General features: G+C 53.6%; 7 protein-coding genes across 7 annotated transcripts; 1 reads left to right on the forward strand and 6 right to left on the reverse strand.

Moving 5' to 3' along the window:
- Window positions 1-2,449: 2,449 nt before the first annotated feature.
- On the reverse strand, window positions 2,450-6,158 carry BZA05DRAFT_57046 (uncharacterized protein). The gene is made up of 6 exons (XM_051488434.1): window positions 5,524-6,158; window positions 4,714-5,467; window positions 4,060-4,661; window positions 3,193-4,010; window positions 3,002-3,134; window positions 2,450-2,944 (listed from the first exon to the last, which is right to left on the reverse strand). Exons 1-6 carry the CDS (start codon window positions 6,070-6,072, stop codon window positions 2,495-2,497), a joined length of 3,306 nt encoding a protein of 1,101 aa, XP_051339242.1. The 5' UTR covers window positions 6,073-6,158; the 3' UTR covers window positions 2,450-2,494.
- An 896-nt stretch (window positions 6,159-7,054) lies between these two features.
- BZA05DRAFT_419094 (uncharacterized protein) lies at window positions 7,055-8,035 on the forward strand (the record flags this gene model as incomplete). The annotated part of the gene is made up of 1 exon (XM_051485556.1): window positions 7,055-8,035. The coding sequence occupies one exon, from the start codon at window positions 7,055-7,057 to the stop codon at window positions 8,033-8,035; it is 981 nt and encodes a 326-aa protein (XP_051339243.1).
- Window positions 8,036-9,214: 1,179 nt separating this feature from the next.
- BZA05DRAFT_425831 (uncharacterized protein) lies at window positions 9,215-10,487 on the reverse strand (the record flags this gene model as incomplete). The annotated part of the gene is made up of 5 exons (XM_051485976.1): window positions 9,215-9,744; window positions 9,795-9,898; window positions 9,968-10,108; window positions 10,177-10,239; window positions 10,300-10,487. 5 exons carry the CDS (start codon window positions 10,485-10,487, stop codon window positions 9,215-9,217), a joined length of 1,026 nt encoding a protein of 341 aa, XP_051339244.1.
- On the reverse strand, window positions 10,363-13,195 carry BZA05DRAFT_57269 (mono-functional DNA-alkylating methyl methanesulfonate N-term-domain-containing protein). The gene is made up of 10 exons (XM_051488435.1): window positions 13,123-13,195; window positions 12,911-13,058; window positions 12,562-12,821; window positions 11,789-12,486; window positions 11,654-11,728; window positions 11,504-11,604; window positions 11,305-11,451; window positions 11,062-11,246; window positions 10,573-11,003; window positions 10,363-10,495 (listed from the first exon to the last, which is right to left on the reverse strand). Exons 2-9 carry the CDS (start codon window positions 12,948-12,950, stop codon window positions 10,698-10,700), a joined length of 1,812 nt encoding a protein of 603 aa, XP_051339245.1. The 5' UTR covers window positions 12,951-13,058; window positions 13,123-13,195; the 3' UTR covers window positions 10,363-10,495; window positions 10,573-10,697.
- BZA05DRAFT_57286 (mono-functional DNA-alkylating methyl methanesulfonate N-term-domain-containing protein) lies at window positions 13,035-14,549 on the reverse strand. The gene is made up of 5 exons (XM_051488437.1): window positions 14,335-14,549; window positions 14,027-14,253; window positions 13,581-13,945; window positions 13,123-13,526; window positions 13,035-13,058 (listed from the first exon to the last, which is right to left on the reverse strand). The coding sequence occupies exons 2-4, from the start codon at window positions 14,228-14,230 to the stop codon at window positions 13,229-13,231; spliced, it is 867 nt and encodes a 288-aa protein (XP_051339246.1). The 5' UTR covers window positions 14,231-14,253; window positions 14,335-14,549; the 3' UTR covers window positions 13,035-13,058; window positions 13,123-13,228.
- A 945-nt stretch (window positions 14,550-15,494) lies between these two features.
- BZA05DRAFT_57284 (uncharacterized protein) lies at window positions 15,495-16,413 on the reverse strand. The gene is made up of 2 exons (XM_051488436.1): window positions 15,634-16,413; window positions 15,495-15,598 (listed from the first exon to the last, which is right to left on the reverse strand). Exon 1 carries the CDS (start codon window positions 16,297-16,299, stop codon window positions 15,751-15,753), a length of 549 nt encoding a protein of 182 aa, XP_051339247.1. The 5' UTR covers window positions 16,300-16,413; the 3' UTR covers window positions 15,495-15,598; window positions 15,634-15,750.
- A 3,338-nt stretch (window positions 16,414-19,751) lies between these two features.
- Window positions 19,752-20,695, reverse strand: BZA05DRAFT_57461 (uncharacterized protein). The gene is made up of 2 exons (XM_051488438.1): window positions 20,077-20,695; window positions 19,752-20,020 (listed from the first exon to the last, which is right to left on the reverse strand). Exons 1-2 carry the CDS (start codon window positions 20,523-20,525, stop codon window positions 19,942-19,944), a joined length of 528 nt encoding a protein of 175 aa, XP_051339248.1. The 5' UTR covers window positions 20,526-20,695; the 3' UTR covers window positions 19,752-19,941.
- Between the last annotated feature and the right edge of the window lie 2,201 nt (window positions 20,696-22,896).

The following is a 22,896-nucleotide window of genomic DNA, read 5'->3' on the forward strand; positions in this document are numbered from 1 at the left end:
TCCTTCAGGTTCAGGGTCCAACGTAACTACGTATCTAAAATCCGGGCGTTAACACCGGATCCGACCGAGCTGCGGTTAATTCTTCACAACTGTGAATCGCCGCCAAACGCACAAGCTTGGCTGGCTGGCTGGCTGGCTTATAAACCCACTTGCGAAGAAAGAAGCATGCGAAAGTTCGTGATGTCATGTTGGTGTGTAAGTACCTACATACAGTACTTTACATGGAGCACCTTCCATGTGGTGGCCAGGAATTTCGCATCGCATCGCGGCAGCCTCGGGAAGTCGCGATCCCTGTACATAGGCTGCTGCTGCTTCCCACGCCAGCCGTTAGATCCTGATTGAGATCTGCCCGACTCGACTCCCAACTACGGTAGGTAGTCCGGACCGGACGGCGAGATTCTGGAAGGTTCGGTTCTTCGGCTCGTCGATTGTTTGATCCTGCAATTCTTCGATTCTGCGATTCTTCGATCGCAATCGCTGGGGGCGTTCGAGCTCAAGCTCGAGTGATGGATCGAACTACCTGCTTACATACCTAAGGTAGTACAAAGCTCCGGTCAGAGTGCAGACCAGACAGGCTTTACTCTACTCTACGGCCACGAGGCGTGAGGATACACAGGTATTTTTGCTCTGCTCTGGCAGCTCTGCTCTGCACGTGTCCCGGAAAAACGGTTTCTCCATTCTCCGCTACGTGTCGGGCTGGGGAGTGGACGTTGGCGTCCCACTTGTAGTGGGGTTGCGCTTACCGAACGGGATGCCGGTCTAGCTATGCGGTGGAGTAAGGCGTTACATGTATCTTATCTCCGGCTGCGCTGCGTGGAGTGCGGGCGGGTCGGCGGGCGTCCCGCATATTCGCTGCCAGCAGCAACAAGAAGCAGCAGAGGGAAGACTGTGGCATTTTCCCGATGGTGGATTCTGGACAGACTACGTACTCGGGTGTAAGGGTAAGTGCTGCCTCACCAGTTTTTCCCCCATACAGCTTAGCGTTTTTCCCCATACAACTTAGTCACAACTACTCACTCATTTCATTGTATCTGGCTTAGTGTGCTGCTAATATAGACTAGTGCTTATAATTCGTAATGGTGGTGAGGCACCACTTATTGGCAGCTCCTGGTACAGGGGAGAAAGGAAGAAGGGATATTCACTGGGTGCGCAGTGGCGCGAAACTCTGCGACGCTGCAACGCTGCAACGCTGCAACGGACGCACGGCAACAGCGGGGTTCAAACTCCTGCCGTTTGCACTTGCAGCGTGGTCCGGAAGGGTGGGCTGGTTCGCCACAGCAATGTATGTAAGTGGGTACTGTAGTCTGGACTCTGGACTCTGGAGTCTGGAAAGGTTTTATGTACGCGAAATAGATTGATGGTTTCCGAATACCTACGGTACCCTACACCTGTCCTCGTCTTCCCCGAGTCCTGTGTAGGTACTCGAAATAGTGGTGTCCTCCCACCACCTGTACATTCTTACCAGTTCCTCCAATTAATCCACAATGAACGGCGACTCTCTCATCTCTTCTCCTCCTCTCCGGGGACCTCTCGCCCAACATTCGTGCTCCCTCCAGACCTCTAGCATAACTGAGCTGCATCTTTCGTCTGCAAATATTTCACATATGTAAACCTTAGCCTTCCATTTCTTCATTTTTCCCCTCATGCGCTCGCAGGATTGTACAATTCTCGAGAAGATGCTCTCGGGTCTGCTTAGTGCAGCATCTGGCACCGCACCGTGCCGTGAAGTCTAAGGAGGTGGACGATGTGTTGGCTTGAGCACAAGGAGGTGTAGGTATTGCACAGATTTCGTGGTTTACAAAAGGACACTGGAAAGGTTATCGAGCAGTTGTCCACTGCCTACCTAGTTGTTTTCCCACCTACGGAAAGGTCCATCTCCACGGCCCGAATGGACTAGCTGATCAAGCGACGTTGCGTTCCTTGCCGAAAGCCGGAGACCGACGGATGCCTGAGTTCTATCAGGCCGAAAGCCAATGGATGCCTGAGTCCGATCGGGAGCAGTGGCTCTTGAGGCGAGGGGTCACGGCTCGGGTGTGTACGATATGGCATCCGCTATGGTTACCAACATTCCTCGGGAGTTGGGTATGTACAGCGATCGCCATGCACACTTAAACTCATGCTGCGTGTGCTCGGGCTTGCGCAAAACCGGGGTCAACCGTCAAACGTGCGCAGTCCGAGTGATTTCTCAGAAACCCGTGAACAGGCATCAATACCGTATTCTGGTCAACAACCGACCCATCGCAGTTCACGTCGCCTCCCCCATCACATCAACACTTACACTCACCCAGGACCGCAGCTTGCGACACCTCTTACATACTTCGTACAGAGCAAAAATGAACAATGTTACAACGATATGAATTTTCCGTTCCCGGTCATGCAGAGATACAACAAAGGAAACCCATGAGAAAAAGAGAAAAGAAAAAAACAAAACAAACAAACTGAAAAGCAGATGAAACTATAAACTCCTGATTCTTTTTTCAACTTCAGTATGTATCTACGTAATATTGAAGACCTTCTTGAGGTTGACAAGCAGATGCCAATCCTCCTTCGCCACCTCGTCCCTGTAGAACTTTTTCAGCGTGTCGATGGTGAGACGGCTGATCTGCGAGTAGAGCACATCCTTCTCGTCCAGATGTCGTCCGTACGTGGGCTGATTGGGTCCTTCGATCTTGATGGCAACACTGGGGGAGCCCTTCTTGGCGATCGGGATGTTCTTGTGGTTGAGCTGGATGCTGGTCACACGGCCGAGCAGGACGGATTCCATCTCGCCCGTGAGAGGGTTCTTCTTGACGGCGGCTATGGGCGTTCCCATGCGGAGCGAGCCCTCGACAACATCGACACCGAGAACGATCGGGTCCTTCTTCATGAAGACGGCAACCGTGTTCAGAATGCAAGGGAAAACGGCCTGCGCAGCGGCTTCGAGACGTTGAGCTTCCAGCATTTCCTACCGCACAAATCCAATTAGAGTGTATTACACTTATTAGAGTGCGGGCAAACAAACCTTCTGATGAGCTGTGAAGTTGTCGAACAAGTGGTAGATAATCTCAGCACTGAAGATCTTGACACCGACTTCTTCGGCGTATTGTGTCGCTTCCTTGTCAATCTTGACGTCGAAGCAGAGCATGACAGCATATCTGCAAATCAGATTAGCCAAAGGGCATCAACTGTGGCTGGGTGGAATGAATTGCATACTCCTTGTGTTTCTCCAACATGACACCAGCTCGCATAACGTCACGCTTGAAAACGGGACCGATAGAGATAGTGCTAACGGGAATCTTGCTGACCCGCAAGAACTCGAGCAACGCCTCCAAGGAACCCAGAGTGGACGCCTGGACGGCCACACCAACACCCGAAGTAGAAACTCTGCTCAACAAGTTCTCGAGATCTCCCATGATCTCCTCCTCGAGATCCTCCTCATCGTCGTCGGGTCCAACGACCAACAGTCTCGAACCAGCAATAGCACCCTCAAGATCGTTGGCAGCGATCTTGACTCCCATGGCTGCCTTGATTTCCTTGTGGTGGACGTACTGCCCCTTGACACGCATCTCTTTCATCGGCTGTGGTGTCAACAGTGCTCTGATGTTGGTCGAAATCGCGCCGTTCAGTCCACAGACGACTATTCGGTCTCCCTCATGCAATACACCGTTACTCAAGATAACATCGATGGTGGTTCCCAGACCCTCGACAACCTTGACTTCGAGAACGGTACACTCCAAGCTCGAGAGGTACATCAACTTCCCGGCCATCCTCTGCTGGGTCAATTCGACCAGGAGCTTGAGCATATCGGGAATTCCCTCTCCAGTATGTGCGGACGTGGGCACGAGAGACACGAACTTGGCAATGCTCTTGTTCTCCCAGTACAGCTCGGAATTGAGTCCCTGCTCGGCAAAAGCAAGCTTTGTCTTCTCGAGACGGTCGCGGAACTCGTTCTGAACAGACTTCTTCTGCTTGGCCAGCGACATCTGGAATCCATTGTTGGGAATTGGGTTCCAGCCGTAGAGACGATCAATCTAAACCAGTCAATCACATCGTTACATTTAATAGGCTGAAGAGACGAACCTTGTTCAATGCGACGATGAAAGGAGTCTTCTTGTCTCGCAGCAGTCGGATGGACTCGAGCGTCTGGGGTTCAAGACCGTGCATGATATCAACGACCAGAATGGCGATGTTACAAAGCGAAGATCCACGAGATCGGAGGTTCGTGAAAGACTCGTGACCAGGCGTGTCGATGACGAGCAAACCCGGAGTCTTGAACTCCATTTCGCCCTTAGGATCCACAACCGCAGTTTTCGTCTTGATGGCTTCTGTAGGGAAGTAAGTTGCACCAATCTGCTGGGTAATACCACCGGCTTCTCCCTCCTGAACATTGGTCTGACGAATCTTGTCCAGAAGCTTCGTTTTGCCGGTATCGACGTGTCCCAGAATACAACAAATAGGAGAACGAAGATTGTCCGTGGATGCGGCCGCCTTGGCTTCCTCAAGTTTAGCTTCTCTCCGCTTGGCCGCCTCAGCTTTCCTCTGAGCTTCTTGTTTTTGGGTCGCCGTAAGCTCCTCGTCAGAATCATCCGAATCATCGTCATCGTCATCATCATCGTCTTCATCCTCATCCTCGTCTTCCTCTTTCCCTGTGGGTTTCTTGGTATCCTTTTCTGCTCCATTCGCTACCCAACATTAGTACATATGGAACAACTGGTGAATCGGAGCCGTGCTTACCTGCTGTCTTCTCGTCATCACTGTCGTCATCCCAAGATTCCTTGATATCACCATCCTCGCCGATTGCATCTTCCCAACTTTCAAGAATGCCCTCCTCCGCCTTGGCCTTGGCAGCTGCCTCCTCGGCTTCTTTTAGTTTCTGAGCCTCTTCCGCAGCCTTCTTGGCTTGCTTCTCGGCTTCTATCCGTTCCTTCTCCTCCTTCAGTCTCTTTTCATCGGCAGCTTTGGCCTCAGCCTCGGCCTTTGCCTTTTCTGCCGCTCCACCCTTCTTCTTCTTCTTGTCGTTGACAGGCTTCTTGGGTCTGTCGGGGGCGTCCAATGCTTGCACGATCATACCGGCATCACGCATCTGCTGTAACCGCAGCTCGGCTCTCTTTGCCGCCTCCTTCTGTGCCGGCGTCATGTATTTACCCTCCTTCTTGAGCTGTTCCTTCTTCTCTCTTTCCTTCTCCTTTTTCCGTGCCTTGGCTTCCTCCTTCCGCTTCTCTTCCTCCGCGATAAGACGTTCCTCTTCCTCGGCCTGTTTTCGCTCCTCCTCTTCCTGTCGCAGTCTCTCCGCTTCCTGTAGACGAAGGAGCTCCTGTTTCTTGGCGAGCGCCGCAAGGGCACCTGTGAGCTTCTTCGGCTTTCCACCGGCGGCGGCGGCAGGCTTCGCGGGGGCGGGAGTGGCGGCAGCGGGAGCGACTTCTGTAGGGGCGGCCTCAGCAGCGGCGGCAGGAGCAGCTGCAGGTGCGGTGCCCTTCTTCTTCGCAGCCTATTGCTGTGGTCAACAATCGGTGAACACTTAAAATTGTCATAGCCGGAACCAACCTGCTCCTTCTTCCTCTGTTTCTCTCTTTCCTTCTTCTCTTTCTCTTTTTCTTTCTTCGTCTTCACCCTTCCGCCATCCTCCTCGTTGTTCGGCGTGGCGGTTCCAGAGTCGGCAGCAGGAGCAGCAACAGCGGGAGCCTGCTTGCCACCCTTCTTGCCCTTCTTGACGGGACCAAAGTCATCCTCATCGATCTCGGTGATCTCGGTGGGGGCGTGGGAAAACGGAGAAGCCACATCAGCTGGCGTGCCGGAACCATCAGGTGTCGCATCTTCGTCGTCGAGGGCCACGGCCGTAGGAGCTGACTTCTTTCCCTTCTTTTTCTTGTTGGCCTGGTTCTTCTTGAGGGCGGCGAGGAGTCCGCCGCCGCCGAAATCATCCTCTGTAGCCTCTGTAGGAGCAGCAGGGCCGGGCGCAGGAGCAGTCTCTTCCTCCTTCTCGGCTTCGACTGGGGCGGCGTCGGCGGTCTTATCCACTGGGACGGCCGTCTCAACTTCTTCCTCCCACGAGTCGTCGCGGACCTTCTTGTTCTTCTTGTCCTTTTTCGCCATGATGAAGTGTGTCTTTTGCGGGAACTATTACGAGCCGGCGATTGATCTCGGTGGTGGTCTGGAAGTTGGTTGAGCGGAGGGTTGCTGAGTCGTTGACCAGGATGAAGTTGAAGTGGGGCACTCTGGTTGTAGAATAGTGGGGATAGTGACTTTGGTTTGCTAACGCCGGCACTTACGCAAAAGAAATGTGTCTGATCTGGCAATGCACCAAGAGATGGATCCAAGAGGCAGAGCAAACTGAATGGGGATCGGCCTTTTGCATGTTTTTTCTAGGTGTGTCACGAGACCGCGTTCCCTGCTTAGTAAGTGGCACATGACACTTGGCGACTCATCATGTGTCTGCTGCTCCGCGGTGTGGCTGCTGCTTTCTATTGTGGCTGCTGCTTCCTATTGTGGCTGCAGTGGCGGCGGATAGCGGATGCGAGTGGCGAGTGGCGAGTGGCGGTGGCTGAAGCATGCTTTCGTCACAAGGTCAAACTGAATGCGAGGAGGCGCGAGATGCAGCACGGACAAGTCCAAAGCAACACAAATCTCAACGGTCAAATATCTTCCGCCTCCCTTCCCACCCTTTGGAAGAACTCAAAGAAAGGACTTCTTCTACGCGCTCGCAGCCCCCACTCGATCAAGCCATTCCTCCAGCCCAGCATTACGACACCCCGCCTCGTCCACAAACGGTACCACTCCTACTAATTGCCCTTGGGTACCCACCGGTATTTAGTATTGCATTGTCCTGCTCCGCTCTCCTGCACACTTGTCTCCTACACTTCTGCGCACTTCTCTCCTACACTTCTGCACCACTCTCCACTCTGCCTACCACTCCGTCAGCTCCTCGCTCTCTGCATCCACACTGCAGACGCAACAATCCCAGCTCCAGCTCACCCTCACCTTCCCCCACAGCTACCCCTGCTCTCAGCGTCGCGGGGCGTCAGCGGCGTAACCCATCGTTCCTCGTCGCCACTCCAGCTCCAGCTCCAGCTCCACGATGCCAGTCAAGGTGGTGATCATTGGCGTAGCAGCCGCGGCAGCAGTGGGAGCAGTTGTGTGGCGCAACCGCGAGCAGATATTGGAAGTCGCGGAGCAGACCCGCGACGAAGTTAGAGAATTTGCGGGCGAGAGAATCGCCGAGCTCGCCGAGCTCTTGCGACGCGTGGCCGACAAAATCTCGCCGGAGAGGCAGGAACAAATACCCATGCGCGGCCGCGCTTTCGGGTTCTCCCCACCGTCGTCGCCGAGCTCTTCGTACAGGAGTGGAAGTCCTCTTAGGTCTTCGACCAATCCGTTCGCCAACCCCCAGGCCAACTCACCTTCGGGTTCTCGCAATTCGGGGTTCTACCAGCAGCCCCCAGTGGCTACGGGACGTGACAGCGAGCACGCGGACGGTCTGCGACTCCGAGGTGCTGGCGGCGTCGTACCAGTGCCACCAGCACCACCAGCTGTTTCCCTCGATAATGACCACAAAGAAGAGCCACGGGCGCCCAGCGTTGCCTCCAGCACCTCCACAATCCCGTCCCCAGCCGTTGTATCACCACCCGCGCACGTCGTCTCGATCCCGCAATCACCCAGCGTCGAAACGCTCGTCGCGGTCTCCGCGGTGTCGCAGCAGCTCCCCTCAGCGTCAGAAACCATATCCTTCCACTCCACCTCCACCACGCCGACCATCTCCTCCGGCTCCTCAGCCGTAGCCGCAGCCGTAGCCGCAGCCGTAACCCCGCCAGCAACAGTAGTAACCAACCCCTTCGAGAACCCGCAGCCATTCTGGAACATCCCCGAGTGGCAGGAAAACACCGTGGTGGAGGCGCTCGACGACACGCCGTCTTCGTCGCCTAGCTTGGCCGGCAGCGCTGCCGACGAACTCCTCGATACCATGTCGGATCTGGCTAGTGAGTCGGGAAGCGAGGGCAGTGAGGGCAGCTGGATGGAGGTCGCGAGCGTCACTAGTGATGATGATATGATCAACCATTAAGTGCAAGGCGGTGGCTTGTGTTCGATTCTTCGTGTCAATGCTTGATTTTTGTGTTTCGGTCTGATTCTCTTCGGTTTGCTTTCCTGTCGGCTCGTCCATTGTTTTTCCATGTTACATTTGACGTACAAGTGAACCTCTAGGGAGGTGGGAGGTGGGAGGTGGGAGGTGGGAAGTGGGGAGTGGGGGGTGGGGAAGGCATTCCCTTTGAAAGGACGAGTACGAGCACGGGCACGGGTGGACAAGCTGGTGACAGTGATGGTGTTGGTGGGTGGGATACTTACGCTCTACATTCTTACTCGTGAATCGTGATATTTCTTTCATATTGTTCTTCTTCGCATTTCTTCTTATTTCACTTGGATTGGAAACATACATTTGGGTGTTCTTGGGCTTTCTTCTTTCTTCTTCTTTCTTCTTCTGCTTCTTCTGCTTCTTCTGCTTCTTCTGCTTCGTCTGCTTCGTCTGCTTCTTCTGCTTGTTTCGTGTGCGTGTGGGTGCGTGTCTGTGTGTGTGCTCCCTACTTCCTCTGCTTCCTCTGTTGATTCTCGCTTTGACTACTGACTTACTTGGGTGTTGCATTTTGGAGGAATCGTGGGAAGTAACTACGGGATGGGATGCGGTGGGATGGGATGGAAAATTTCCAGTAGGAAGTGGAGAATGGGGTTTAATACAGAGCACATTGCATTAACATCTACCCATTGACGTCTTGTTGTTGTGTGGAAAGCGCGAGTGATATCTGTGCATCAGGAGCAGCAGCAGCGAGCAGCGATTTTTAGAAGTCGATGGTTCTATGAACGATGTCTACTAGTAGCGCCCGAGGAAATGCACAGAAGCCTGAAGGAGAGCGAGAAGGAGAACCCATCCAATCCATCGTGTATGTACCAGTACCTAATCTATCCCCCCATCTCCGTTCCCCCACCCTAAAATGACAGGAAAGAAAGAAACTGTAAGAAAAAGCACACAACAAAAAGCAAAATCAAGCAAAACACCGCCCCGCCGTACGCGCCCCCAAAATCGCATGCAGAACCTCGCCGGAAGCAGCCATCAGCCATCAGACATCAGACATCCGACAACATCGTAAGGAAGGCTGAAGTAGAGCTGAAGTATCATAGGTAAGTAGAGCCGAAAGTGCGTGCGTATCATAACTACACGGATAGGTAGGTAGATACCATACAGTACTTATCACAAAACGGCATCATTCAGCAACCCATCGACCCAGTTGATGACAGCCTCAAAGACGTCCTCCGTCCTCTTCGGGTTGACGGTCCTCCTCGCGAGGGCCACAAACCCATCCGCGAGCGTATTCTCCGCTCTCGCGACGGCCTCCCTTAACCACGGCGCGCCGAGCTCCACGATTGGCGCGAGTGCGTCGCCGTTGATGTGCGCCTTTGTCGGATCGCGCTCCCATTCCGCGAGCCCGGTCATGTCCTCGGCGACCATCATGTATGCCTCCTCTGCCTGGTGGCGGGGCCGGTACAGGTCCTGTAGCAGCTGCAGGAGCCGCAGCGCGGACTCGTCGATTACTGTCAGCTGGAAGAAGGAGCCGTCGACGCCTGCGGCGATCAGGTTGGAGCCGCCGCCGACGATGCCGGGGAGGTGCCGGTCGTGCGGAACCCATGGCGGACGGCAGATCCCGCGGCGGATGCGCGAGACGCTGGAGTCGAGCTCGGCTTCGAAGATGGTTTTGAGGGATTGCAGCGCGCGGTTGTCTACTTGTGTTAGTGGTGGAGTGAGGGGTAGAGCAAGTAGATGGGAGACGAACTGGGGGGCCGCCACAGGCCCACGACGCCGTACTGCTTGTCTGTAGCTATGAGTAGGTCCTCCAAAAGCTTGGTGATGTAGAAGCCGTTCCTGGCAATCTCGTCGCTACAGGGGATGTGTTAACCAAAACTCTGGGCCACATAAATTGAAGCCATCGTGATAGCGCTGACACACCTGAAGCATTCGAATAACCTTCCATTCTCATACTTGATCACCAGAACCGAGTCCATCGCACAGGAAACACAGATCAACGGTTCAGAGACCGAAATCTGTACTGCTGGGCTTCGAAGCTTCACCTGTGCTACTATCTCCAGCCTACCCAACATTCAGCTCCTGCAACGCACACCTTCGAGTCTTTGGGGGGGGGGATGGAGGGGGTCTACTTCTTCGTCTTCGCATTAAAATCCTTAAAGCACAGCATATTCCCGGTACAGCAAACCAAAGAACTGTTCAACATTAGCCATCAATACCCCTAGACACTCGGGCGGGTGGGAGAGAGAGCTGACCTAGTTCCATACGGCGCCACCGAGTATACCGTGTCATCGCAGATCATGTGGTATCTCCTTCTCACAGCAACAGTATTATTTTCGCCTTGGTGCAGAGTGAGGATGACCAGTCTCCCAAAGGGCACGCCGTGATTGATAGCGCCTGTTCCCACAGCAATGAACTGATACCGCTCTCCGCCGAGGTGCATATTCCATTCTGTTGAGACGCTGGTGGTTAACTGTCTGTTCGGACGAGACGGGACGGCGGAATGCTTGCTGGAGCAAGAAACTTACCCGCGAGACAGTAGATCTGCTCGTTCGGCTTCGAGAAAATGCTTTCACCAGTCTTCATATCCTTGAGCGTTCCATCAGGAATACAGGACTGTCCACTAGAGTGTGAATGACCGTCAGTGAGCGCCTCATGAACGTGTAGGGTTCGGTTGGTGAACCAACGTTCTCGCATTGAGCACCTTCAAGGTGCATATGGCAGTCGGGTCCTCGATCTCCGTAGAGCCCGGATTCCTGCCGCAAGCGACGATGTAGCAATTCATGCGTTCGTAGAACAACAAGCGGCGGGGGGTTGCATTCAATCTCAGTCTTCTTCCGCAGATCTTCCTACTCTGGCCGATGTCCGTGCAGAATATCTTGCTGTCGGCCACGCAGATGAGGGTGTTCTCTGAACCTAACGCTTGATCACCGACCTGGACAATCGCTTCGACGTTTGGCTGGACATCACTCTTCAGCACACTATCAGATTGGCGGAAAGTCTGGGACGGCACTTACGTCTATCTCTTCGTTGGGCATAACAATAATCACTTGCGCTCCCCGGAAACTGTCACGAGGCATATCGAAGCGGTACACCTCGCGGCCCGCCAGAGCAAATGCCGAATCCTTGCGATACACGTCCAAGGACAGCAGTACCGGAATAGGTCCGAATTTGATCTCCTGACGTTTCTCGAGTTGCAGGGCTTTCAAAATGTCAGTACTAGGTCCAGAGGGACACACACACATAAAAAGAGAACTTACACGATCCAGTTATCGTAAATTGAAACACAACAACAATGCCGCCCCGTAATCCGCACAGTAGCTTTGCAGTGGTATTGGTTGAAATCAAGACGGCCGATTCGCACAGCCCGAGATCGTGCAGGTCGTCCGCAGCAGGATTTTCAAGCACTGCCACTTTAAGTTAAGCTGCACATGGAATAAGCTGGATAAAGAAACCCACTTTCTCGTTCAGCGAAAGGACTGAGTCCCTCGAAACCATCACAACTGAATATCTGAATTGTCACTCGCCGTGTTCCCACAGCTACCATCAATCGGCCATGCCTATAGACACTGTTAGAAGCCATACTCCATCGTCAAGTGCAAAACTTACAGCTCCAAAAAGCCCAGGAATGTGGGATCATCCTCCATAGCCACCGGTGCACCAACAGGCACCAAGAACTCGTTACTTTCGGGGCCCTAGTCAGCATTCAGACTGCTCTTCGTCCGCAATCATCAGTAAACGTACCTGTCCGACTTGATTTCTATCGAAGCCAGAACAAGGCTGACATTGTCTCCGTTGCGCAATGCTATCACGACGAATTTTCCCCGGAGAGCCGCCGCAACGATCGTATCGCCGCCCTCACATCTGCGTTGCAAGCGGCGCATCCCCGGATCATTATCGTCCACCTCCATTTCCCCATCATCCTTTGGCAGCGTGTCGCCCTGGGCCAGCCGAATAACCGTAATCGTGGATGGCGTGACCTGCACAGACCAGGGCATATCATCAGTCGATTCGAGCGGCCCGGCCGCCAACGTCGGCTCGTCGAACTCGAACGTAATTTCATTCCGGCACTCGAACCAATCGCCGTCCTTGCCGGCGGAGCGGAAGCAGAGGAACGACTCGTTGAACTGCGACGAGAGGACGAAGCAGCCTCCCTTGTGCTTATCCGTTTTGCGGGAGACGTCCGGCAAGATGAACAGCCTCCGGACACCCGCCATGTAGTCCGCCGGCGTCTGCGCGGTGGCTTGCACGCCGTACCGAAGCTCGGTGATCGCTCCGTGTTTCCCGCGGCCGGCACACGCGAATACCCGGTCCCGTTTGGCACTGTTGCCTTGCCCGCGAGCGGATAGATCCACCAGCTCGAAATCGATCACCGGCGCCCAGTTGATCACTGTCTCCTCCAGCTCGGCGCGTGAATCCACCGGCCACGCGGCAATTGGCAACTGCACATGATGATTAGCTCACTCCCGTCTTTCCTTCCCCTCTCCAAAGCACCGCTCGCATCGTGTACTGCTCACCAGATATATCCCCCCGCTACTCATCTCCCCACCAGCCACGATCATATCGTTAGACCTGAGTCCATAATCGAGGGCGGTAAAAGCCGTTCCGATGGCACAGTCGAGGTAGCTAGCCTTGACGACGCTCTGGACAAGGGCATGAGCACTCCCATCGACCTCGAGGTAGTAGATGCCGCCGTTTTCCATAGCGAGGTAGATAGCATCGAGGGTGCCCGTATAGTTCGGATGTCTATACGGGCGAGACCAAGCGGTGACCAGGCCTTCCGCTGCAGCTGTCAGAAAAAACAAGCCCAACCAAACGAAAGAAGAAAAAAACGCAGGAATATATGTAAATTAGAGACCCTCACGCTGATCATTGGACGGGAACGCCACGTTGCGGAAGTTCCCATTTCCAGATATGATATCTAACGCACTGACAACATACGTGGAGAATTCCGTGACTATCAAGAATGCCGAGCTGATGACTAGAGGAATTACGTGCAGAGGTATTGAAATGTCTGAAAACCGAATGTTAGAAAAATGAGGTTTTTTCGTGGGTGATCCACCGGGGTATGTGTTCACCATCTGACACACGAAGGCCCTGCTCGCCCGGCTTGTCCGCCGTCCACAATGGCTTGTTTGTATCCCATTCGTACAATCGCAACCGAGACTTCGATTCTGCACTATTTCAATGAATTTCGATCAACAATCCGGACACATCAAAAAAAATGATTTGCGATTTAGATGGAAAGCTGGAACGGCGGACTGACTCTATGAGGAAAAGTATTATGATTACGTGCTCAATATCCGACGTGTAGAGAAATTCCATATGCACTACAAAGCAACCATGAACTGCGAAGGTTCTCTCTTCTTTAATGGGGTTCAACGGTAGGCCTTCCGCAATCTGCCGCTGCAGTTCTTCCATCGGATGAAGAGAATATACACGGAAATAGTCTTGGTATGCCGCAACCGCCATCGCTCGGGATCTACACGAGAATATAAGCCTCTGCCGCGCGCTCTGCAACATCTTACTAACTTACTGAGGGTCAACCGCTATGCACTTGCCGAGATGCGAGGGATGCACTCCTCTGTTATCGATGCGCCTCCTCGAGACCACGAAGTCCACCTGTCCCTGCTCGTCACAGTCCCTCGCGTACACGAACTGCAGATATCCTGCGTCGGTAGTCATGGCCAGAATTTCGGCCGGGAGGCGAGATTTTATGTCCTCGTCCGAATCCCCACGACCCTCGCTCAGGCCCGTTTCCGGAGAGCCGGGGGAGAACTGGATTGGCCGCTTGGCGCCAAACACACAAGCATCGCGGATTTCCGCTCCGATGTCGGTTTTGGATCCTACTTTCTGCAATTTCCCGAGCGGTGTGAGGAGATGGAGTTCAATGTAAGTTTCCTATGCAAAGTTTATCCTTAGCAACGGAAGACGTAAGGGGGGTCTAGGCAAGCCTTGGCGGACGGATGAACTGGTACGAACCCCAATGAAAACAACGTCGTTGAGGTCTTGCCTCCGGATTCTTGCAGGTAGTATCTTCTTGACGACCGGTGAATGTATGAGAGTCCTGGACAGCAAGCCATATACCGGAACATCATCCTCCGAGGGTGTCGCCCGTGTCTGATAACACTCCGGGACTTCTTCTCCTTCATCCGCGAAGCCCCATTGGATAGCGCCTGTAGTCATGTTTGGCAGAATCTCGTTTCAAACTAATCTTGATAACGTCTCAATGACCACGACTTCTATAGGAACTGAAGGCGGAGGGAGGAGAGGGGGAGGGTAGAGCTTACGGTTGAGGTTAATTGAGTGCACCGAATGATTCAATGCCTGTGAATGAAGTTGGTCACGAGCAGGGCTCCTGAAGTGCAGATATCCGGCAGTCCAAGGTCCGTCCCCCAATGTTCGTTGCTCAGTAGTCAATCGGCTCCGGAGGGCAATGATAGCCCGATTGCAAGCCCGAAGTACCACGGATGGGCCTGCGAGGTGTTGATGGACTCAGGAGGTGATATCGTATTCTGTCTAAGAACAGGTGGGGGAGCTGTAGAGAACCCTAGGTCAACTTGCAGGTAATCGGTCCAACGCCAATTGCTCGGGGAAGCCGCTGTCTTTTAGGTTTCGAAAGAGTGTGGAGGAGCGAGATCCCTGTATCTCGCTGACCAGAATGGATGGATGAGGGGCAAAGCGAATTTTAATCTTGAAGAAGTCTATGCGCCTCGATAGACCGGCGGACTAGATAGAGGATAACTACAGCCAAGCAGCGCTCAATCCTGGTTGGGCGGTGAAGAGCTGCAAACGGAAGGAAGGAAGATCGACCAGCTGGCAGCCGTTTGGGTGGGGATGTTGGCGGGACGTTGGGGTTGGATTTGGGTTTGGTTTGGGTTGTGTTGGGTTGGGTACGGGATTGGAAGTGGGTAGCGGGGGGCAAAGATGGTGATGGCGGAGCTCGATAGTGGTAGCGGCGGCGACGGTGGAGGGTTGGATTTGGGAGGGTTCGTAGTGGGGTGGGCGGCGGTAGTGGCTAGCCGTATAGTTGGAGGTGAGTTGCTGATTATGAGGAGGACGATTCGACGGTAGTCTGATATGTTGCCATCGATATAGTCGTTTAACGCTGCGCGTGCTATCCGTGCAACTTTCTTCTTGCTGGCGAAGGGGAGGGTTTGGCCGAACGGCAGGCGAGAAAAGCGAGGGGTGGGGCACTAGAGTGCGCCGTATCATCCAAATCAAACGCATGAAAGAACGGGATCGAATCGATATCACGCCGCCGCAGAACGCCAGATGTGAGCGAAGCCATCAACCCCAGACCCCGGACATCGTGTAGACTTGTCCATGTATGGCGTGCACTTTGGGGGAGGGGATCTAACTCGAGGTGGCGTAGTGAGGATCACATCGATTCACACGTGTGGACTGGGTGGGTAGATAGGGCAAAGGCAGAGGTCTGAGGCAGAGGTCTGAGGCAGAGGCCGCCTAGCCCCCCCACATGGCAGTTATTATTATTGGTGATGCTGCCGGAAAGGCATCTCTCTTGTTCGTTTTTTCCCTCTGCTTCTCTGGGATCTTCTCTGCCTTGCTGTTGAGCTTTCTTTCAAGACGGTCTCTCTTTCGTTTCGCCCAACTTTCGTCTTTTTCTCCATCTCCTTCTCCTCCTACTTCGCTGACGGTTTCTTCCGGACGGCAAGTGCACAACTGGCGGGCCACGGATGCTGTCGCTACATACTAGTAGTGTGCGTGCAGGGCAGCCAGCAGCCCTCATGTAGAGTAAGAACTTGGAAGTTGATGTATGTAGGTGGGTGCTTAGGCGGGTGCGTAGGCGGGTGCGTAGGCGGGTGCTTAGGTGGATGCTTAGGTGGGTACTTATGTATGTATGTGACGGGAGAGTTCTTCATCAACATCGACATGTCAGTTTCTGATATGTATGCACATGGGGGTTTCGGTGTCGGCAGAGAGGGGGTAGGTTGTGCACTTCTCGGCGGGTCTTTGAGTATGAAAATGAGTATGTAAGTAGATAAGTGGGTAGGCATTCTATGCAGCCAGCATAGCTGAGTACAGGAGGGGGTCAGCCGTGGGCTGGTGGTGGTGGTGATGATGGTGATTGTAGTGGTGGCTGTAGTGGTGGTCGTGGTGGCGGGGAGAGTTAACGAGACGAGGAAGCACTTTCGGTTGTACGAAAATGGTAGTATTATTATTGCGCTCTTCCGGACTAGCAGGTTAGTCGAATCTGGAGAATGATAGAGTAGAGTAACGGAAGGCCGAGACATGGAGATAAAAAAAGAAAAGAAGACAAGAAAAGAAAGAAAAAAACAGAAACCGCCCAGATCAGAATCACAAGTGAGTAACGATCCAGTTGCACGTTGTCGATGTGATTCATCCACCCATGGCCAGCAGCAGCCAAGGGGAGGTATGTACCTACATTAAGTGAGTGCCTGCATGCCTTTGGGTGCTCTATCCGCGAGGTGCTCGTCTGTATGGGCTCTAGAGTGCCCCGCCTCACGAGTGCAGTCGCATGCAACGCAGTCCCTCAGTCCCCTCCTCTATGAGTGCTAAGCCGTCCCCGTAGGACGTTCGGTGTGCTAGCATGTTCGCCTGGCCAGAGTACTCTGGAGTGCAACAGCGTTGACTACTGTGCTCGAGCACACAGCTGTGAGACGGACTGGATAACTGACGAGCTATTCCACTCTGGAGTAGAGCACTCTCCACTGACCGCGCAAGGATGCAGCGACTAGGCTGGTCAACTAGCTGGCAGGCACGTCAGATTCCTGCAGAAAAGTGCCAAGAGGAAAATCAGATCTGCCAAGCTTCAGACGAATCGATGCGCCCAATCGATATCGTGTGGAGCTGGCGAGAGCTCGAGCGGGAACCCCAACATCCCAGCGTGGACCGGCCTGTATGCATGTACGTACTCTACTCAGATTGCTCTGCAGCCACTCACCGTGAAACGAAACACTCCGTGTAACCTCCTCCTCCCCCTCCACACTCCACCCTCCACCCTCCACCCCTCCACCGAGAGCTCGAGCTTAAGCTCCCCCCATCGCGAGCTATCCACTCACCCACCCACACAAACCAAGCGTACCCGCGAGGAAATGCGAGACGGCTGCGTGTTGACTGTCTCCCTACTGCTGCTCCCCCATATCGGACACGGATAGCCACCCTTCACCCGACACAGTGGGCGGTCGCACGGTCGACGAAAAAGCGTGAGGTGGATCACCGCTGGGTAATCCGGATACCTAGCCAGTATGAACTATCGAGGGGCCCTACTCTAGTGGAGTTGAGTTGTCTGCTCCTGCTGCTGCTGCATGGTCATATTCGCATTCTCGACCGATAATGGCTGCAAGCGGCCACCGGCCCGTTCATATCAAGGGAAGTGTTGTCGGTGATGGAAGCAAAGAGATGATGTCCCATAAACAGGAATATGACGGGTCGGTTGTCGACGCCTTTTCTGCCGCAGCGAAGATGGGGCCTGGCGTTCACGTTGGCATGACTGTGGGGGGAGGGGCCAGGGATTGCAGCATGCCTACTCTACCTCCCTACCTATCGGCGACGATTGCGACGATGGTGAGCGGGGAGGAGCAATACGAGGTGGGGAAGAAGGGGAGGGGGGACGAGGGGAGCTTGCCATAGCAATCGTATTGTCGGTGAAACATGCGTCGAATCTGCGTCGTGTGGACGATCAGTTGCTCCCGGGTTTCGAAGCTTGCAGACCGCCGACGGAGCTCGAGACGGTGGTTGCTCCAACTAGCGCGGCGGCACATGACTGACGCCACAGCCGGGGGAGACCCCCCCCCCACCCACACGCCCACCCCCCTCCGCGCGCCACACATCGGTTGTTGGGCCAAGGCACTGGACACCCTCGCTCGCCCACACCCGTCACTCAGGTGCGGAACTTTCTTGCGAGAAAGTCGTCAGCCGACCAGACGCCATCCCCTTTGGCTTTGGCCGTCGACCATTATTCACGCAAAAAATTACTAACTTCAATGGTCCGATTTGTGTGGGAAAACGGTGATCGCTTCGAAGAATCCCACGGAATGTATATGCGTCCGTATCGGGCATAGTGCGCTTTCTTTTGCGGATGGGCGCTGGCACTGGCAGCCTGGCACTATCGATGCCTGGAGGACACGTGACGGTACCCAATCAATCACTGGGCCCGAGTTGGATGGCCATTTCTGCCTCGTGCGGATCGCTGCTCAGTGGTCGCTATGCAATGAGCTGCTCGGAGTCCTTGCGCGGGGTTGTCCACTAACTATGCTGCTTGGTATGTGGTTCCTCTACCTCTTCAGGTATGAGGTATGTACTCTAATTGCTCCTCGTCACTCTATTCATAGGTAAGGTAGTTGGCTCTGCAGTGTGCACTGGTCTGACCGAGACGAAGTTCGTACAGGACTACTTGAAGCTCTTTCGGCTAGGCAGAACAATCGTCAGCCAAAGCATGTCGTCGGTGAAGAATAATCGAACGAGCAAGTCCGGCCTCCCCAACCAGAAGACGCAGGCTTCGGGCAGATCTTGCAGCACGCCTATAGAGTGGTAATGCTCTAGACCAGTATGATAGGTGCTCCGGAGCACAGAGGAGGAGGAGGCCTAGGTGGTGCTCCAAGGAGCGCTCACATGCAGTGCAAAAAGAGAGCAGCAGCATATTGGATCGTATGGAGTGGCCGGTCTGTCCGCAACTGCAGATGATCATGATCCACGGACGGATGGATGGATGGATGGATAGACACACGTCCCGCAATATTCATGAACTCACAAAAAAAGCTCAACTCCCGTGAGCTATTACCTACACCTGGAGGCAGTTCCATTAGTCCAGGCATGCGGAGGATGAGAATTCTCGGCCCCATAACGACCACTGAGAAGCCGACAGAATAACGACCAACAGCATTGAGGCGAGGAAATGACCCTGGTTCCAAGCTGCTTCGACTCGGTGGTGGAGACGATTGGATCTACGGCTCCCCGTTGGATCCAAAGTGGGAAACCCAATGGTCGGTGGGGCGAGATGTAGAGGTATGTACGGACTGGGGGAAGAATGTGGTGTATGGTGAGGGACCGGGGCTCTCGACGAGGTCGTATATGACCTTCAGAGTGAAGTTCAAACGAAACGCTGATCTACAGCTCCAGAACATGGGGGAAGGGATCAGGCAGTGGATGCATCTAGCCGGCCATCCGGCCCTCCCTCCCTCCCTCCCTCTCAGATCACCGCCTTCAGAGGAGTCGTCCTGGCCACATACAGTTCGGAATGCGGACCAAAACCGAGCATGAGCATGAGCATGACCATGCCAGTACCAGTGCCAAGTGGCCGGCGTGCATCCAACATGATCCAAGCCACCAACGAACGATGGACCGTTTCCGATGATGGATCATGGTTTCGATCTTTTGATGTGATGAACTGATGGATGGATTCCTGCGTTTCGTGCATGGGCATGGGCATGGAGATTGATTGCTCGCTAATGCGTGGCTCCAATTGAGCCTTCTCCGCTCGCCGAATGCTTCTTCCCAGGGTCCGCCAGCTACATACATACATACCTAATATCATATCTCGCACGCAACGAACGAAAATTCCTGCGCAACCGCCGTCGATGGATGGACGGACGCTGTTGCGTGGCACAGTACCTAGTTGCCCGTTGGCCCGTTGGCCCGTTGGCCCCAGGCATTGCAAATAGCATTACGGCTACCGGGTCGGAACTCTGAAGTCGGAGTTGAGTTGGGGCTGGGGAATGATTGAGCTACCAGTCGGATACGTCAACGTCGAGCTGGGTCTGGGGGCATTTCACTTCGAGCTGGGTGTTCCAACTTCGCAGGCTGCAATCACGGTCGTCGTCCCCGGCGGCGGCGGCGGGTGGCCACATGACGGCCACTACATATGTACAGTATGTACATACATATCCATCCCAGTGACCAGTCCCAAGAACGGGTCAGATGGATGGAGAGTTTTTCCGCCGACGTCCGTTCAGGTGAGAAGCCAACAAACAAATCCACAATTGATGTATATAGGTATGTATGCATATACAGCCGGGCAGGCCTCTCGTGCTCACTGCTGACGACCGAACGTCCACCTGCTTGCATGCGCCATCCCCCACCTCGAACGACGAAGCCTGCCATCAGCTCCACCACCACCACCACCACCACCACCACCACCATACCGGATGGGTCCGATCGTCCACAGAGCCACGGCTGGTGCTCCGGTCACCACTCGAGACCAACGCCTAAGTAAGCATGGAAGTAGACACCTCCCCCACACATATCTACTCTGTCGCCAATAGCTTACTATAGGCACATCGTCTGCAGCTAGCCCCCCCGCATTCCTCAAGCGAAAAGGGTTCGCCACCCACCAGAGATTCCCCAGTGCATACATACCTACATACCTACATACACACATACACAGGTAGTATGGAAGCCGCATCAGCATCAGCATCAGCATCAGAATCAGCAGAAGGTTTCCCCAGCAACTATGTATGTCCGGGTGCTCTTCTCTGCTTTTCCCAATTCCGCCAATCATACTATATTATATCATAGGTATCCAGTTGGAGAATGGGGGCAGAATTTAGAAATCGCTGCTCGACAGGAAGCCCATACAGGAAGCCCATACATACAACTCGATGCTCGATGCTCGATGCAGCTCCGTGGCAAAGATGCATTTGCTTCACCACCCCCCAGACATCCTTCCCTTTGCAAAAACTGTATGTATCATGCAGTAGATAAGGCAAAGCAAAGCAAAGCATGAAGTCAAAAGCCAACTTAAATTTTGCTCGCGGGTGATGCGGGAAATCTCAATCTCTTCAATTCCTCCCCTCCCTCCCCGCATATCGTGTTTTCTGACAATTGCTCATAATGTATAGTTAGCTGGTAGCTATGGCGGCCCGTTGCGGTAAGCTCTGATATCTGGATTCTGCTGGAAGGGATTGGCTCATGATGCAAAAAAATTGTGAGTTTTGCCATAGCCATAGGTTGTCCCGAACCAAATATCCAGTTGCCCTGCACGTGAAGCTTTCGTTGAGCCGAGTCGTCTCATGGCTCACCGCTTGAATGCTTAGTTTCGTTCGGGCATTCTGCCCGTGGTCCAGCCTCCAGGACCGTCTGATATGTACCATACTTACTATACATACATACCGGTACCAAGTTGCCAACAAACCCGCCGGCAGATACCTAGCATCTAGATGCAACCAGTCGTGCGTATGTACGGCCTCGAGACTCGGTCCCGGAATCAGTAGCCGGTTTCCTGGGTCGGATAAGTACGGTAGGGAGGAATCATGCCCCGCATAAGCAGTTAGTTGGTTAATTAGGTACTCCTAGCGACACTGGCTAATTAGGTTCCAGTGTTTGGAGTTTCACGGACGTGGATCCGCTCCGCACTTCAGCTTTCGGGGAGGATGGTGGATCTGCAGGCTGCTCACATGGGGTTGTAGGCATGAGGTATGTGGGAATGTGGATATGTGTGTTTGATACTGTCAATAGTGGATACTGGACACGGCTTCGTTCCGGGAGGAAATCATCGTCATCGTGGTCACCATCGTCATCGTCATCATGCAAAACTGCTATTGCTGGGGATGGGAATGGCATGCCGTCGTATATAGGTAGCGGTGAAAGAAATCGTGCATACATAACCAAGTACCATCATAACTACCGGTAAGTACCGGTAAGTACCGTACCTGTAAGCAGATGAGCCCCCAAGTTCCAACCATTATGTAACTCCTCTACTGACGACCTTGCGCGAATACACCAGACGACAACTTTTATGGTATGGACAAACCACGGCAAACTCGGCAATTCCAACCTACCAATTGCACCGTGCATCCTGATCATGAATCGTGACGTGATGAAGCAATTCGCAATTCGCACTTCGCAATCTACTTCCTTACTTCTTTACTTACGTGGTTACGTAGTTCCTTGTGGAGATGATGTTCGGTCGATTGCTGTGCTGCAAGTCGCTTAAGCTCGATGGCACAATCGACCCAAATTTCTCCCGGATGTGGTCCCTGGTGGTGGTGTTGGGGTAGGCAACAGCAGCCACCAGCAGCCACCAGCACGCACCACTGGCCCGCTCTGGAGTCTGGAGTCTGGTAACCGCTGTAAGCTGTAAGCACAACTTCTCACCGCTGTGTAGGGCTGCCATCCGCTACCGACTTCCGACCACCGAACACCGAGCACCGAACACCGACCAAACGACGTAGGATGTATGTAGGTGAGATCTCAGGTAGAGTAGATAGATAGACGCAATCCGCAACCACAACTCTCGGAAGACGTCGTCCCACCCCATATACGGCACCATACTTCCCGATCCAAGTCACGGCATGTACGGTATATACGGTACGTAGTATTCCCGCACCGTCAGTCTTCTTCCCTTTCATCATGTTCTTCTCGTTCTTGTTTCTTTTTTCGTTCTGTCTTCCCTTTCTCGACGTCGACGTCGAAAAAGTTCAATGCTTACACTTTCTGGGGTCATTTTCCGACGTAACTAACTACGGGAAACCCGGCTAACAAATCCCTGCTCCAAACTTTGTACAGTACTCTCTAACTACCGATACTAACTGCTCGAGTATATAACGAACCCGCTCTTGTTGCTACTACTCGGTACTTGAGTACTCGGATCTTGTGGCTTCGGAGTCCGGACCCGATATCGAAGTGCGAGAATCTTGGACTTGAAATTCGAGAGATTATTGCGATCTGGAACCGTCGCTTTGGCGTTGAGCTTGTGTTTGGGCTGTGAACGAACACTCCCTTCCACAATCAACCATCCGTCAGTTGGATCCACCACAGGTCCGCAGGTTTGTAGCAAGTGGAAGTGTGCTATGTACATACCATGTACCTATGATGTGCCTATGCGCCCATGTGCCTTTGTACTTACGTAGCAACATGCAACATGCACAGAG

This window comes from Tricharina praecox (assembly GCF_024521635.1).
Source record: "Tricharina praecox strain CBS 144465 chromosome Unknown BZA05scaffold_13, whole genome shotgun sequence".
Lineage (NCBI taxonomy): Eukaryota > Fungi > Ascomycota > Pezizomycetes > Pezizales > Pyronemataceae > Tricharina > Tricharina praecox.

Excerpts from the sequence above, each read along its gene's own strand:
- BZA05DRAFT_57269 (XM_051488435.1), bottom strand. The coding sequence starts at position 12,950 with ATGGGAACTTCCGCAACGTGGCGTTCCCGTCCAATGATCA. Across the intron at positions 12,822-12,910 it reads GCGTTCCCGTCCAATGATCA|GCCTGGTCACCGCTTGGTCT; the intron begins GCGTGAGGGTCT and ends CTGCAGCGGAAG. Across the intron at positions 11,452-11,503 it reads TCCTTTCGCTGAACGAGAAA|TGCTTGAAAATCCTGCTGCG; the intron begins GTGGGTTTCTTT and ends TTAAAGTGGCAG.
- BZA05DRAFT_57046 (XM_051488434.1), bottom strand. The coding sequence starts at position 6,072 with ATGGCGAAAAAGGACAAGAAGAACAAGAAGGTCCGCGACGACTCGTGG. Across the intron at positions 5,468-5,523 it reads AACAGAGGAAGAAGGAGCAG|GCTGCGAAGAAGAAGGGCAC; the intron begins GTTGGTTCCGGC and ends CCACAGCAATAG. Across the intron at positions 3,135-3,192 it reads ATGTTGGAGAAACACAAGGA|ATATGCTGTCATGCTCTGCT; the intron begins GTATGCAATTCA and ends TCTGATTTGCAG.
- BZA05DRAFT_57284 (XM_051488436.1), bottom strand. The coding sequence starts at position 16,299 with ATGTCTCGGCCTTCCGTTACTCTACTCTATCATTCTCCAGATTCGACT.
- BZA05DRAFT_57461 (XM_051488438.1), bottom strand. The coding sequence starts at position 20,525 with ATGATTGGCGGAATTGGGAAAAGCAGAGAAGAGCACCCGGACATACAT. Across the intron at positions 20,021-20,076 it reads GCGCATGCAAGCAGGTGGAC|CTATATACATCAATTGTGGA; the intron begins GTTCGGTCGTCA and ends ATGCATACATAC.
- BZA05DRAFT_57286 (XM_051488437.1), bottom strand. The coding sequence starts at position 14,230 with ATGACTACAGGCGCTATCCAATGGGGCTTCGCGGATGAAGGAGAAGAA. Across the intron at positions 13,946-14,026 it reads ACGACGTTGTTTTCATTGGG|GAAACTTACATTGAACTCCA; the intron begins GTTCGTACCAGT and ends AACTTTGCATAG. Across the intron at positions 13,527-13,580 it reads TGCATAGCGGTTGACCCTCA|ATCCCGAGCGATGGCGGTTG; the intron begins GTAAGTTAGTAA and ends ATTCTCGTGTAG.